The 12,500-nt window shown below is 38.3% G+C and overlaps 1 protein-coding gene across 8 annotated transcripts in view; it reads left to right on the top strand.

Moving 5' to 3' along the window:
* LOC136830582 (innexin inx2-like) overlaps window positions 1-12,500 on the top strand; it is a 316,948-nt gene that overhangs the window by 82,235 nt on the left and 222,213 nt on the right. For 3 of the 8 annotated variants that reach the window (XM_067090119.1, XM_067090116.1, XM_067090113.1), the window contains exon 2: window positions 542-573. The exons of 3 other annotated variants lie outside the window; for them this stretch is intronic. In XM_067090119.1, coding sequence (XP_066946220.1) covers window positions 554-573 — 20 coding nt within the window. In that variant the 5' untranslated portion in view covers window positions 542-553. Of the gene's footprint in view, window positions 1-541; window positions 574-12,500 lie in introns of those variants that run through there. 2 more of the 8 variants (XM_067090112.1, XM_067090107.1) reach the window with 2 other exon arrangements.

Genomic DNA, 12,500 nt, shown 5'->3' with positions numbered 1-12,500 from the left:
TTTTCTTCCTTATTTCGAAAACTGTAGATTTGATTCGCTGTAAAATAAAGGACACTTAGTCTTGTCTGGCTTCTGATCAATATTTAATTTTTTTAATTCTCTCTCTCTTTGTCTCTATTTTGAATTCTTCTGTCAATAGACTTCAAAGATTTTTTGCTCAATCTTTAGTAGATTTTAGTGAGATTGGATTCAACCTTGACATTGTATTAATGATTGAAATTTGGTCCTGTAGTTCCAGAACATGTGTATTTGGCTCAGATAAAGAAATGACTTAAAAAAAAAAAAGGTCCATTTTAATGACAAAATAAAAAAGAGTAGATTTTTGTAGCTGACCACAGACTTTGCTGATAATTGAATGAATTGAATCATGTGATGAGTTAACTGATTCTCTAGATTTTTGTAGCTGACTTCAGACCTTGTCCATAATGAATAAAATCTGATTGGTTGATTTTGATGATGTTGATGATGTAACCCTCATTTCTATATATATAACATAACCCTCATATATAACATAAATGGCATTTTTTTCTTTGTATTGCAGACATAACGATCTATGGCTGACGACAATAAAGGGTAGGAGAAAGGCTGTCATTATTCATTAATCTCTTTCTCTTTATTATTTTCTTTTGGACTTTGATTTCCTCTCCTCTTTTTGTTTTTCTTTTTCTCCTGTCGATAATCTTTAACCTTTTGCATTTTGCATCGGATACGATGATTCCTTTTTTTTTTTTGATACTCTGTAACTCAATCCAGACTCTTCGCATCCATAATAAAAAAAAACTTTCATTTTTGATTACCTTTCCTTTTTTTTAAAAAATCTCCTTACTCTCTCTTTTCTCTCTCTCAATCTCTCTCTCATTCTTCCGACTCTTCTCTGTATTCTCTTTCCCCTTCCAGTTCTCACGTCTCTTACTTAGCGAATGCTTTTTGATTTTCTTTTTAGCTTGACCCTTATAATTACTATTATGGTCGTAATTAGCAGTTCTATATTTATATATACTTCTTAAAGCTCTCTCTTAGACTAAAGACTTTAGGATGAGAAGTGGATATAGTCTTTCATCATATTCCTATCTCCTATTCCTTCGCCCCCCATCCCCCCACCCTCTCCTCAAAAGGCCTCCTGGTCCTTCCCTGGCCCCCGTTTTCGTCATTTCAACCTCTGGATAGAGTCAGGTCTGGTGGAAGGCCTTATGCCGTGCCCTTGTGTTTGTCAATCACCTTGGGCATCAGATAGCAGTGGGTCTTTTTGGCACTTCCAACCAAAGTTGGTCCAACTGGAAATAGGGTATGACTGCCCATGTACCCCTCTGCCACTGCCAATGACGTTTGACCCATTTTGGGCATCGGATGTAACAGGCAGTGTCTCTTTGTCACTGCTAAACAAAAGTGGCACCCACAGGCATCGAATTTGAGTGCCCTGTTGATAAAAGGTGAACCTTCCTGACCTCCCTGGCACCGACTAAGGAGTGCCCCGGAGTGCCCCACGTTTACATCCAGCCATTCAAAAGCATACGAGTATCGAGTATGAGTGCCAGAGAGCCATATCTCTTGTGATCCATAAAAAACTCGGACCCAAGAAGGAAGTTTGAACGCCCCCTGACTCAGAACTGGGATGCCTGGGCGTTTGGCATGAATTTTGAAGACTCCTCCACGTGTCCTCCCTGATTCTATTTCATTTGGTTGAGTGATGTAGATCACCTCTCTCTCTCTCTCTCTCTCTCTCTCTCTCTCTCTCTCTCTCTCTCTCTCTCTCTCACACACCTCCAATCCTCCCATTTTCCCTCACTCTCTTGTTTTACTTTCATTCTGCATTGCTGTCTGGCATCTGATGACTTTTCTTTGTTTATATTCTCTCTCTCTCTCTCTCTCTCTCTCTCTCTCTCTCTCTCTCTCTCTCTCTCTCTCTCTCTCTCTCTGACAAAGGAGTAAACATTAATACACAGACACGTATGTGTGTATATATTTGTGTGTGTATATGGTGTGTGTTTGTGTATTTGTACAAGAACCCCAAAACAATCTTGCCTTTGATTATATTAAAAAAAATTCAGAACCCAAATACAAATGCATGCTTATGTATCTGTAGGTACCTCTAAATACATACATACATACATACCTACATACATACATACATAATTAACTCATTGTGTTCCCAGTATTTCAAAAACAATTATACAAACGTTTATGGATAATTGAAATGTACATGAATATCCACATTAAATATTCACATAGGCACAATTCTCTCTCTCTCTCTCTCTCTCTCTCTCTCTCTCTCTCTCTCTCTCTCTCTCTCTCTCTCTCTCTCTCTCTATCTATCTGTTTTATTTTTTCCGATAGCCTCCCCCCTCCATCCTAAATCCTCCTACGAACATATGTCGTCCCCACCCCTCCCATTTACCAAACCTCCTCTCAACCCACAACCTAAATCCTACAACCCACATCCCACAACCCCGAGTTACCCCAAGCTATCCCCACTTACCCCAACCCCTGGGTGAACTCCTCCTAACACCATCACCACAACTGAAAAGTGAAACTTGTACATAATAAAACCATCTCTTTTTTTTTATTATTTTCCTGATTACTGAACTGCGATTTGCATATGGCTTTTCTAATCCAGTGATGCATTTGCCATGTCAACCGATCCTTTCTGACCTTGGAAGTTCCACAGTCATTTTCATGAGACTTAATAGATCACAAAATAAATTTTTATACATACTTATATTTCTCTAAACATTTTCTTTGCATTGTGCCTTAGCTGTTTGCCATTCCTCGCTAGTGTTGAGGGCATTGCTAGATGATAAACTGAATTAAACCATTTCCTTTTTATAGCATTCGGTTCCCGAGGTAGTCCCTGACTGCATTTAGAATGTCGCTTCGCCATACCTCTCGCCTTATTCCTCTTGTGTACGTTCCAGTAGAACCCCATCCCTCGCGCAGGTATTGATAATTGCATCCCAGTTGCATAGAGAATGACGTGGATATTTGCTTGCTGTCTGTCTCTTCAGATGTTAATCCAGGTCCCTTAGCCTACAGGTAACGTATTGTGATTCCTTTGATCAGGAACGTGCAGGCAACTGTCTTGCAATGTATGTTTATTTTTCCTCGCTGCCTGTCATCAACTGTTTCCACGTGGTTGAGTAGGTAATGATCTCACATTCATTTCTGAAATGGGGCAGGTACATTGAGTCGTAAGTCTTGCGTTTTAAAATGCCTTCTGCATAGCATAATTCATCCAGTCACTCTGAGCTTTTTCTAGAAGTCAAATCGTCGCCACCTGGAATGATTTAACTAGAATCAACAGCATTTTCATAATTCAGTGGCGCTAAAATAATGTTGTAAGTGCGTTTGTTCCATCTCATCCCTCTAGAAACTCAACAGAAACAAAAATAATAACAATAAAAAAAAAATAAAGAATTCTCCTCCAGTCATCCGATCAGCTACGCAGTTCCCTTTGAGATGAAAATGGCCTTCCATTCCCGAAAAAGAGGAATGGGAATGGAGTGAGCATGAAATATACATCTCGCTCATCTATTCCAAGCTGTGTCTATGGGAATTCTAATCACTTATCCTTTAGATCCAAAATTTGAAATTCATATTCGGCTGCTACATTTCCGAGACAAGGAAATTTAAGCCGTTTTCTCTTATCGTAGTTTTGTAGTTTTGGTGAGTTATTATTATTATTATTATTATTATTATTATTATTATTATTATTATTATTATTATTATTATTATTATTTCCCAAGGCTCCATTCCCTAGGTTGATAAATCATTCGTCTTTAATGAAACTGTAGAATGGGGCCTTCTCTGCAGTCAGCTGCGACTCACAACAGCCCACTGAACGCCAGGTACATCTATCAGTGATAGGTCAACGGAAGGATAATTCATTTTTCAGGAAACAGGACCTAAACGCTCGGGAACGTTTTGTAATTATTGAGATTATTAATAGTGATCATTATTCATAATTATGGCCCTTGTCATTGTTAGTTTGCTGTAAAAGAAAACTATTGTGCCGACTTTGTCTGTCCGCCCTCAGATCTTAAAAACTACTGAGGCTAGAGGGCTGCAAATAGATATGTTGATCATCCATCCTTCAATCATCAAACATACCAAATTGCAGCCCTCTAGCCTCCTCAGTAGTTTTTATTTGATTTAAGGGTAAAGTCAGCTATAATCGTGCGTCTGGCAACGCTATAGGACATTCCACCACCGGGCCGTGGTTAAAGTTTCATGGGCCGTGGCTCATACAGCATTATATCGAGACAATCCAAAGATAGATCTATTTTCGGTAGACTTGATTATACGTTGTACAGGAAACTCTGTTGCTCTTGGGCGCATTTTTTACTTGTTTTTTTTTTTTTTATAATTCCCATCTTTTATTCATTCTTTGTAAAATTATTTTAAGTAACAGTTTCTCTCGGTTTGGCTGGTAACCATATAACCAATGGTGTCAAACCATAGGTCCCCGCCATTGGCTTCTGTGATAAGGCCTTCCTCTGTCTTAAGCTTAACGCGTACACTTAGTTAAAAATCTTGATAATAGTTAATTTTGCACTTTCTAGATTGATTAAACCTCGCTGCATTTGGGAAGAAAATTCTCTCATTGTGACCTAATATTTTTCTCGGCAAATAACTTATCAACCGCATGGAGACAGCGTCTAGTGTTCAAGAGACGAAAATAATATTAATTTTGATGCTTCGATTGACATAATCGAAAAATAATTAATCATTCGCCCCGCGAACCTATAATCTACAACGAGTAAATTTAGATAAAGTTGTCAGCTTTCCTTTTATTTGATTTTCATCTTGTAAGTTTTGAAAAAGCGCCCTCGCTCTCTCCCACGCCTTACAGCTAGCTGGCTTCCACGCCCACGCTAAAGAGACCTGTCACAATGAGCGAGGATTACTTCGTACAAGAGAAACACACAAAATTATTCATCACTCGGCCCCACCTCCCTTTTCAGGTGCCTGACTGTGCCATTAGGCTCGTCCCGAGTGCCACGTTCGAAACACGATCTTGTACCTGGGTGTCGTTTGGAGATTTTTATGCAGTCTCGACTTTTTGTATGAATAACACTTCAACTTGCCGGATTTATGTCATTGTCAAGTACCAAATTAGGGTTATTTCAGATTATTATTATTATTATTATTATATTATTATTATTATTATTATTATTATTATTATTATTATTATTATTATTCAAAATGCAGAAAGAGGAGCTCAGTTGGAAGAGAAACAGATAAATTAACAAACTAGTAAATAAATCAATAAAAATGTAAGATAATTATAAAAATACAAGGAGAACTGTATTAGGGTAATAATTCATTCTATCTTCGCTTGAACCTCTGAAGATGTGATTAATTTTTATATATCTCTTGAACTGGATTGAAAGTGTAAAGTACATATTACTTATCAAAAAGGCCAGAGCCCCCCCCCACCCCACCCCCCAATAACCGCTAAGTTGGGGTGTTGCTGTGTAATATTTTTTAGCCTTTTATTCTTCTCTTCAAATTTGTCGTTTTGGCTTAAATTGAAATTTGACATTTGATTACATTTTTCTTCTTTCGGCGTGGCCCAGTGGTTACCAGCCTTGCTCAGAAATCGCAGCCAAGAAGGGGAAATGACTTAGGCCCGTTCTGTTGACCGAATCTGTAGATTATGTACCTGATAGTTAGTTGACTATGGCGATTAAAAGTATTGAATGGCAACTTAATATTTCTGTAGTCGCCTTCTCTTAGTGGGAAATATATATATATATATATATATATATATATATATATATATATATATATATATATATATATATATATATATATATATATATATATATATATATATATATTTAAAATTTCCCTCAATTGCCATGTTTGGGAATATCTCTTTCATCAGTTATTTGTGTTTTTACTCACAATCCCTCTCTGAAGACCTCACACGCAAAAATGGCAAGTAGAATCTTAAGGACAAGAAAACGGATGATTATAGTGAAGCAGAATTCTAAAAAGGATTGTCTGCGAGAAGTTTATTGTTATATATACCTGCCCCTATCTGTAATTATTATTATTATTATTATTATTATTATTATTATTATTATTATTATTATTATTATTATTATTATTATTATTATTATTATTATTATTATTATTATTACTTGTCCCTCTTCGCTTTTTGTAGTTAATTCTATTATCATTATTGTAACTTGCATTTCACTCGAAGCTAATAGTTGCCTGGTTTTAAAACATGTCAAAAATATAGATTATAGTTTTTACTATAGTTTTATAGTTATAGTTTTACTATAATTTTTCCTTTTGGAAATCACTGATAGTGCTATCTTAAAATCCTAATTTTAGGTGCAAATTCTGGAGAGGCTAGTGACATATTTGTATATCATGAGTGACTGGCCCTTTTTTGCATTTTGATTTGGTTTTGGTAGAGCCAGTCATTCGCTAGAATATCTGTGAATGGATTGCGAGAACTGCATCGTGTCACTGAATTGCATATGACAAGTTCCCCCCATTTTTCTGAATGGCAAACTTTTGCATTTAGCTTCGACCCTCCTACATCCAATTTTTTTATAATTGTTTTTTTTATTTATTTTTTTACTTGTTATTGGTGCATCCTATTTCTGAAATTTATTTTGTAGCGTCGTCATGGAATGAAAGAGTTTCTTCATTAGCTTAAAACTTTCCCAAATTGCAACCTTTGATCTTTCTAGATATTTTTAAATAGTCCCTCTAGCCATTAGCTAACCATAGCTAGGAGCATTGACAACACGCCTGACTGTCATCCTTTAAAAGATATCCTGCCAGCTTTCAAATCCTTCAGACGTATCGTGCTGTTAAAAAAAATCCTGCATAGCTATCCTTCCTGCATAGGGAATCTCAGGGAGATCCTACTAGTACTTAACAATCCTTCGATGAAATCCTACTTTTATAAAAATTATTTCTTAACATTATAACCAGTATGATAAAAAGGTATCCTTAGGTGAAATCCTGCCAATAATAAAATCCTTAGAAATATCCTACAGTAACAAAATCCTTCGATCCTTTAGAGATAAAAAAAAACACCCTAGGTTCCTTTAATAACTCCCTCAAAGGTCAAGGACAAGGATATAAAGAAGTTGCTGGCTTCGTGGGACACCCGACATTTCCCTCGAGGACGTTGAACGGTAGGTTGCCTTCTGATGATAACAAGAAATGGATATGATTCATCTTTGAATATTTATGCTGGTTTTGAAGATGACTTTTTTTTCATTGTAATATTGATGTTTTATTGGAAGAAAAAACTTGTTTGATCAGTGGGTCCTAGAATTAGGATATCGGTTTGGGTAGGATGATTATCCTCGAAATGCCCTTTTTGCCATTTTTATAAACACGTTTAAGATCCTGACAGAAAAAAAAAAGTGTTTCAGAAATTAGAATTTGGAAAAGAACTTTTTTTCGTACACAGTTGCGTGAGAAAAACAAACTTATTAAAAAAAACAGGCCCTCTAATTTTCTCAATTGTTCTTAAGCGAGATTGGGACGACCATTGTGGGTTTATTGCTATTCTCTCTCTCTCTCTCTCTCTCTCTCTCTCTCTCTCTCTCTCTCTCTCTCTCTCTCTCTCTCTCTCTCTCTCAATAGTCAAAGAATCCAATATTTGTTATTTGTGGTATGATAAAATGATAAACGGTGCTGCTTCCATTCTCCCCCTTCCCCACTTATCTCTCTCTCTCTCTCTCTCTCTCTCTCTCTCTCTCTCTCTCTCTCTCTCTCTCTCTCTCTCTTTAGTATGTAAATATCATTATTTATCATTAGTGGATTAATGTATTGATAACCGGTGCTGCTTCCCTTTATCCCCCTACCCACCGTATCTCCTCTCTCTCTCTCTCTCTCTCTCTCTCTCTCTCTCTCTCTCTCTCTCTCTCTCTCTCTCTCTGTTTCTTAATGAGGCAGCCATAAACGTCACGGAACTGCGCTCTGGAATCCGCGCTGGTGCAAGCGACAGCTGCCATTAGGTCGAATTAACCTGGACGGGCAAATCGAAATGCGGCCATCTCCGGAGTTTTATGGGACGCTCTTACCGTGAGGCCTCCGATTTCGTCTCTTGTTGGGAATTCGGTTTGGATTGGCCGGGGGGTTTTTCGTTTGGGATGGGGTTGGGGATGGGGGTGAATTTATGAATGAATCAGCTGAATCGGCTGATTTTTGAAGTGGTAGTTTTTGTGGGATTGAGCGGATGGCATGAATGGACGCTTGTTTTTGTAGTGTGTCTTCGCGTAACTTTTTATGAATGAATCTGTCACTCGTGGGATATTGTTTGGGCGTTCGATTGTTAGTTGCGAAGAAACCAGTTTTTTTTTTACATAATTTTTTAATATGTGCATATGATTAACGATTTTGTTTATGCGTTATTGAATGAGCTAATTTTGTAGTTTTTCTGTACGTGAATATAATCTTGGAATGCGTAAGTGGTTTCATATGAAGCTTAAATATGTCGCCAGTGGGATATTGTTTGGGCGTTCGAGTTAGTTGCGAAGAAATCAGTTTTTTTTTATATAATTTTTTAATATGTGCATATGATTAACGATTTTGTTTATGCGTTATTGAATGAGCTAATTTTGTAGTTTGTCAGCACATGAATATAATCTTGGAATGCGTAAGTGGTTTCATATGAAGCTTAAATATATACCGGCTGATTTTTAGATTACACCTAATTTCCGAATCAGTGTTAGTAGTGAATGCGTGTGCAGGTACCTGTATTCCAAAGGTAGTCGTGAATGACTCTTGTTTACACAGTAGATTATGAATGAATCGTGTGATCTCGTAGTACGTGCGTTGGAATGAAATCTATGAATGAATCCACAGGCTGTTGAGTTAGTTTCCTAGACTCAGAACTAAACTGTCAATGAATCGGTTGATTTTTTTAATGCATTTTTTTTAATCGAATGCATAAAATCAAGCATTTCTTGTGCATTTCAACGCAATTTATGAATATATCAATTGTATTTGTAATAGTCTATTTATAATATTCCTGTAAAATAAGGCTGGTCGTTGGTGCATTTTTAATTTTCTGTAAAAGAAAACTATTGTGCCGGCTTTGTCTGTCCGTCCCCGCTTTTTCTGTCCGCCCTCAGATCTTAAAAACCACTGAGGCTAGAGGGCTGCAAATTGGTATGTTGATCATCCACCATCCAATCATCAAACATAGAAAATTGCAGCCCTCTAGCCTCAGTAGTTTTTAATTTATTTAAGGTTAAAGTTAGCCATAATCGTGCGTCTGGGAACGATATAGGCCAGGCCACCGTCGGGCTGTGGTTAAATTTCATGGGCCGCGGCTCATACAGCATTATACCGAGACCAGCGAAAGATAGATTTATTTCCGGTGGCCTTGATTATACGCTGTAAAGAAAACTCGACTGCGCCGAAGGAACTTGGCCACATTTTTTACTTCTTGAACTTAGTGATACTTTCATCCACTCGATTGTACAACTGTACAGGTGTTGCCCAATTTCATTGTGCCGAGGTTAATTGTATTCTTACATTAATCATAGATCTGAAAAGATTTGAGAAGAGGCCGCTGGGTGTAAATTGCACCTGAATATATCGTGAGTATTCAGATTTCATGAAACAATACATCAAATATTTGCATAGAATTTTTGCTTTGTTTTTCCCAGAGGTTATTTTTGGAAATCCAGCCTGTCACATTTAACCCCATGCATGCGTTTTTACATGTGATTCTTATCCTCTGTCAGATGTGAACGCATGTGTTTGGCATTTTTATGGCACTTTTTGGGTACTTAGATTCAAGTGTCGTTTATTACGCTGATATTTTATAAATATTATCCTTAAACATTCGACTTTAAGTTGACGTTCTTGTGATACTGATCAGATCCTTTGCGTATTATTTGTGTGTTCATCTCTATGTTATGAATACATAAGTTTATCTATAATAGTAATATCCGAGTGGGTCTCGTTTGTCCTCCCCCGGGTGACAGTGGAGAAGACATGACACAGCCACCCACCCCATGCCAAACCGGTTTGTCCGGCCCGGGTGAGGTAAGGGTAGATAGGTGATCGGGAGGGTAGGGGAGACGTCCACCATCCTCCTGCAAACCTGTTTGTCCACCACAGGTGAGGGCAGGGTAGATAGGGGAACGAGAGGGTAGGGGAGACATCCACCCTCCTCCTGAAAACCTGTTTGTCCGCCCCGGGTGGGGGCTGGGTAGATAGGGGATCGGGAGGGTAGGGGAGACATCCACCCTCCTCCTGAAAACCTGTTTGTCCGCCCCGGGTGGGGGCTGGGTAGATAGGGGATCGGGAGTGTAGGGGAGACATCCACCCTCCCCCTGCAAACCTGTTTGTCCACCCTGAGGGGGTTGGAGGGCAGGGTGAAAACCTGTTTGTCCGGGATCAGGGAGGGTCGGGAGTGGGAGACATCCACCCTCCCCTGAAAACCTGTTTGTCCGCCCCAGGTGAGGGCAAGGGGTAGGGGATCGGGAGGGAGGGAGACAGTGAGCGTGAGTTCCAGCGCGTGTAGCGCTCGCCAACAACTTCATTTAAATAAGGGATAATCTTATTTATTCAGAGCTTGCATCTATCTATTATTTTATTATTGTGGGTACTCGAATAACTGTGAATGTGGGTGCGGGGTGGTGGGGGCGGATTTCGTAGTCTATGAGTGTGATTGTGTCCTAGTTATTTATAATTTCTGAACTTGAGTGATTGTAATAGATAAATGGTTTTATTTTGGTACAATGCCTGCTGAGTATTTGGCGCGTGATGTTATTGAAAATCTCTTTGTAATTTTTAGATATGGAAATTATCTTATTGTACGTCTTTCTATCTCAGTATATATATATATATATATATATATATATATATATATATATATATATATATATATATATATATATATATATATATTTATAATATATATTATATATGTTTATACATATGTATATTATATGTGTGTGTGTACGCTAGTACCCTCTGTCGTCTTGTATTCTTAATAATAATAATAATAATAATAATAATAATAATAATAATAAAACACCATCCAAAAAGAGATAAAAACAAGCACTTACAAATCTGCCGCCTCCCTCCTCAGAGCAAGCACAATTGAATGACGCAGTCACAAGCCACGGAAAATAGACCCCCTTTTTTTTTTTTTTTTGGGGTCCCAAATTTATCTCTTAAAGGAAGAAAGCTGGAGCTGCCTGTTGCCAACAACCCTACTATCTCACATTTTCCACCTTCCCCCTTCCCCTCACCCCCTTCCCCCCAGCCATCATCCAGTTCCTGAATGTGCCATTCTCCAAGCAACGAGAGATTGGTGGGTCGCGTATGGATAATGGGACTTTTTATATATAGAAAGAGAGAGAGAGAGAGAGAGAGAGAGAGAGTTCAAGCAGGTGTGAAAGGGATTCTTATGTTGCCAGTTGGGGGAGAGGCTCTCCCTAGTTGAATTCGTCTTGACTTACCCCCTGAGTGCTTTTGAATGCTTCGTTCGTTGCCTGCAATTCATCAGATGTCAAACGCCATTTTGTCCTCATCATATTCAGTGGTCGGAATGTCTCAGATGGGGCCCAGCCTTTTTTGGGGGGGAAACGTTTTACCTTCGTCTTATTGAGCTGTTAAGTCCGAGATCGAGTTAATATTTTTTGGCAAAATGTCTTTTTAGTTTTCTGTAAAAGAAAACTTGCGCCGTCCGCATTTTTTCTGTCCGCCCTCAGATTGGTATGTTGATCATCCACCCTCCAATCATCAAACATACCAAATTGCAGCCCTCTATCCTCCTCAGTTCCTCATTGGCGGGTTGGTGTCCTTCTCAGCTAGCACTCTGCTGGGCCCGCGTTCGATTCTCCGACCGGTCAATGAAGAATTAGAGAAATTTATTTATGGTGATAGAAATTCATTTCTCGTTGTAAAGTGGTTTGGATTCCACAATAAGCTGTAGGTCCCCTTGCTAGGTAACCAATTGCTTCTTAGCCACGTAAAATAAATCTAATCCTTCGGGCCAGCCCTCTCTAGGAGAGCTGTTAATCAGCTCAGTGGTCTGGTTAAACTAAGGTATACTTAATTTTTCTAGCCTCCTCAGTAATTTTTGTTATTTAAGGTTAAAGTTAGCCATAATCGTGCTTCTGGCAACGATATAAAACAGGCCACCACCGGCCAGTGGTTAAAGTTTCATGGGCCGCGGCTCATACAGCATTATACAGAGACCACCGAAAGATAGATCTATTTTCGGTGGCCTTGATTATACGCTGTACAGAAAACTCGACGGCGCCGAAGAAACTTCGGCGAATTTTTTACTTGTATTTTTTTTAAATCTTTTTATTTAGGTGTAAAGTTTCAGATTGAGTTAAAACCATTAGTGAGACGTCTTGTACCTACATTTTATTAAAGTGTAGAGTCTCTCGTTTTAATCAGTAGTGTCTCTCAAAAGCCTAACTTTTTCTATCAGAGTTTAACGGAAAAACTCCGGTAATAAATAGGACTTTTTTTTGTGTCAGGTGTAACACTTG

This window comes from Macrobrachium rosenbergii, chromosome 47, assembly GCF_040412425.1.
Source record: "Macrobrachium rosenbergii isolate ZJJX-2024 chromosome 47, ASM4041242v1, whole genome shotgun sequence".
Taxonomy (NCBI): domain Eukaryota; kingdom Metazoa; phylum Arthropoda; class Malacostraca; order Decapoda; family Palaemonidae; genus Macrobrachium; species Macrobrachium rosenbergii.
Note: the sequence above shows the minus strand (reverse complement) of the source record. Positions and strands in the feature narration are given on the sequence as shown.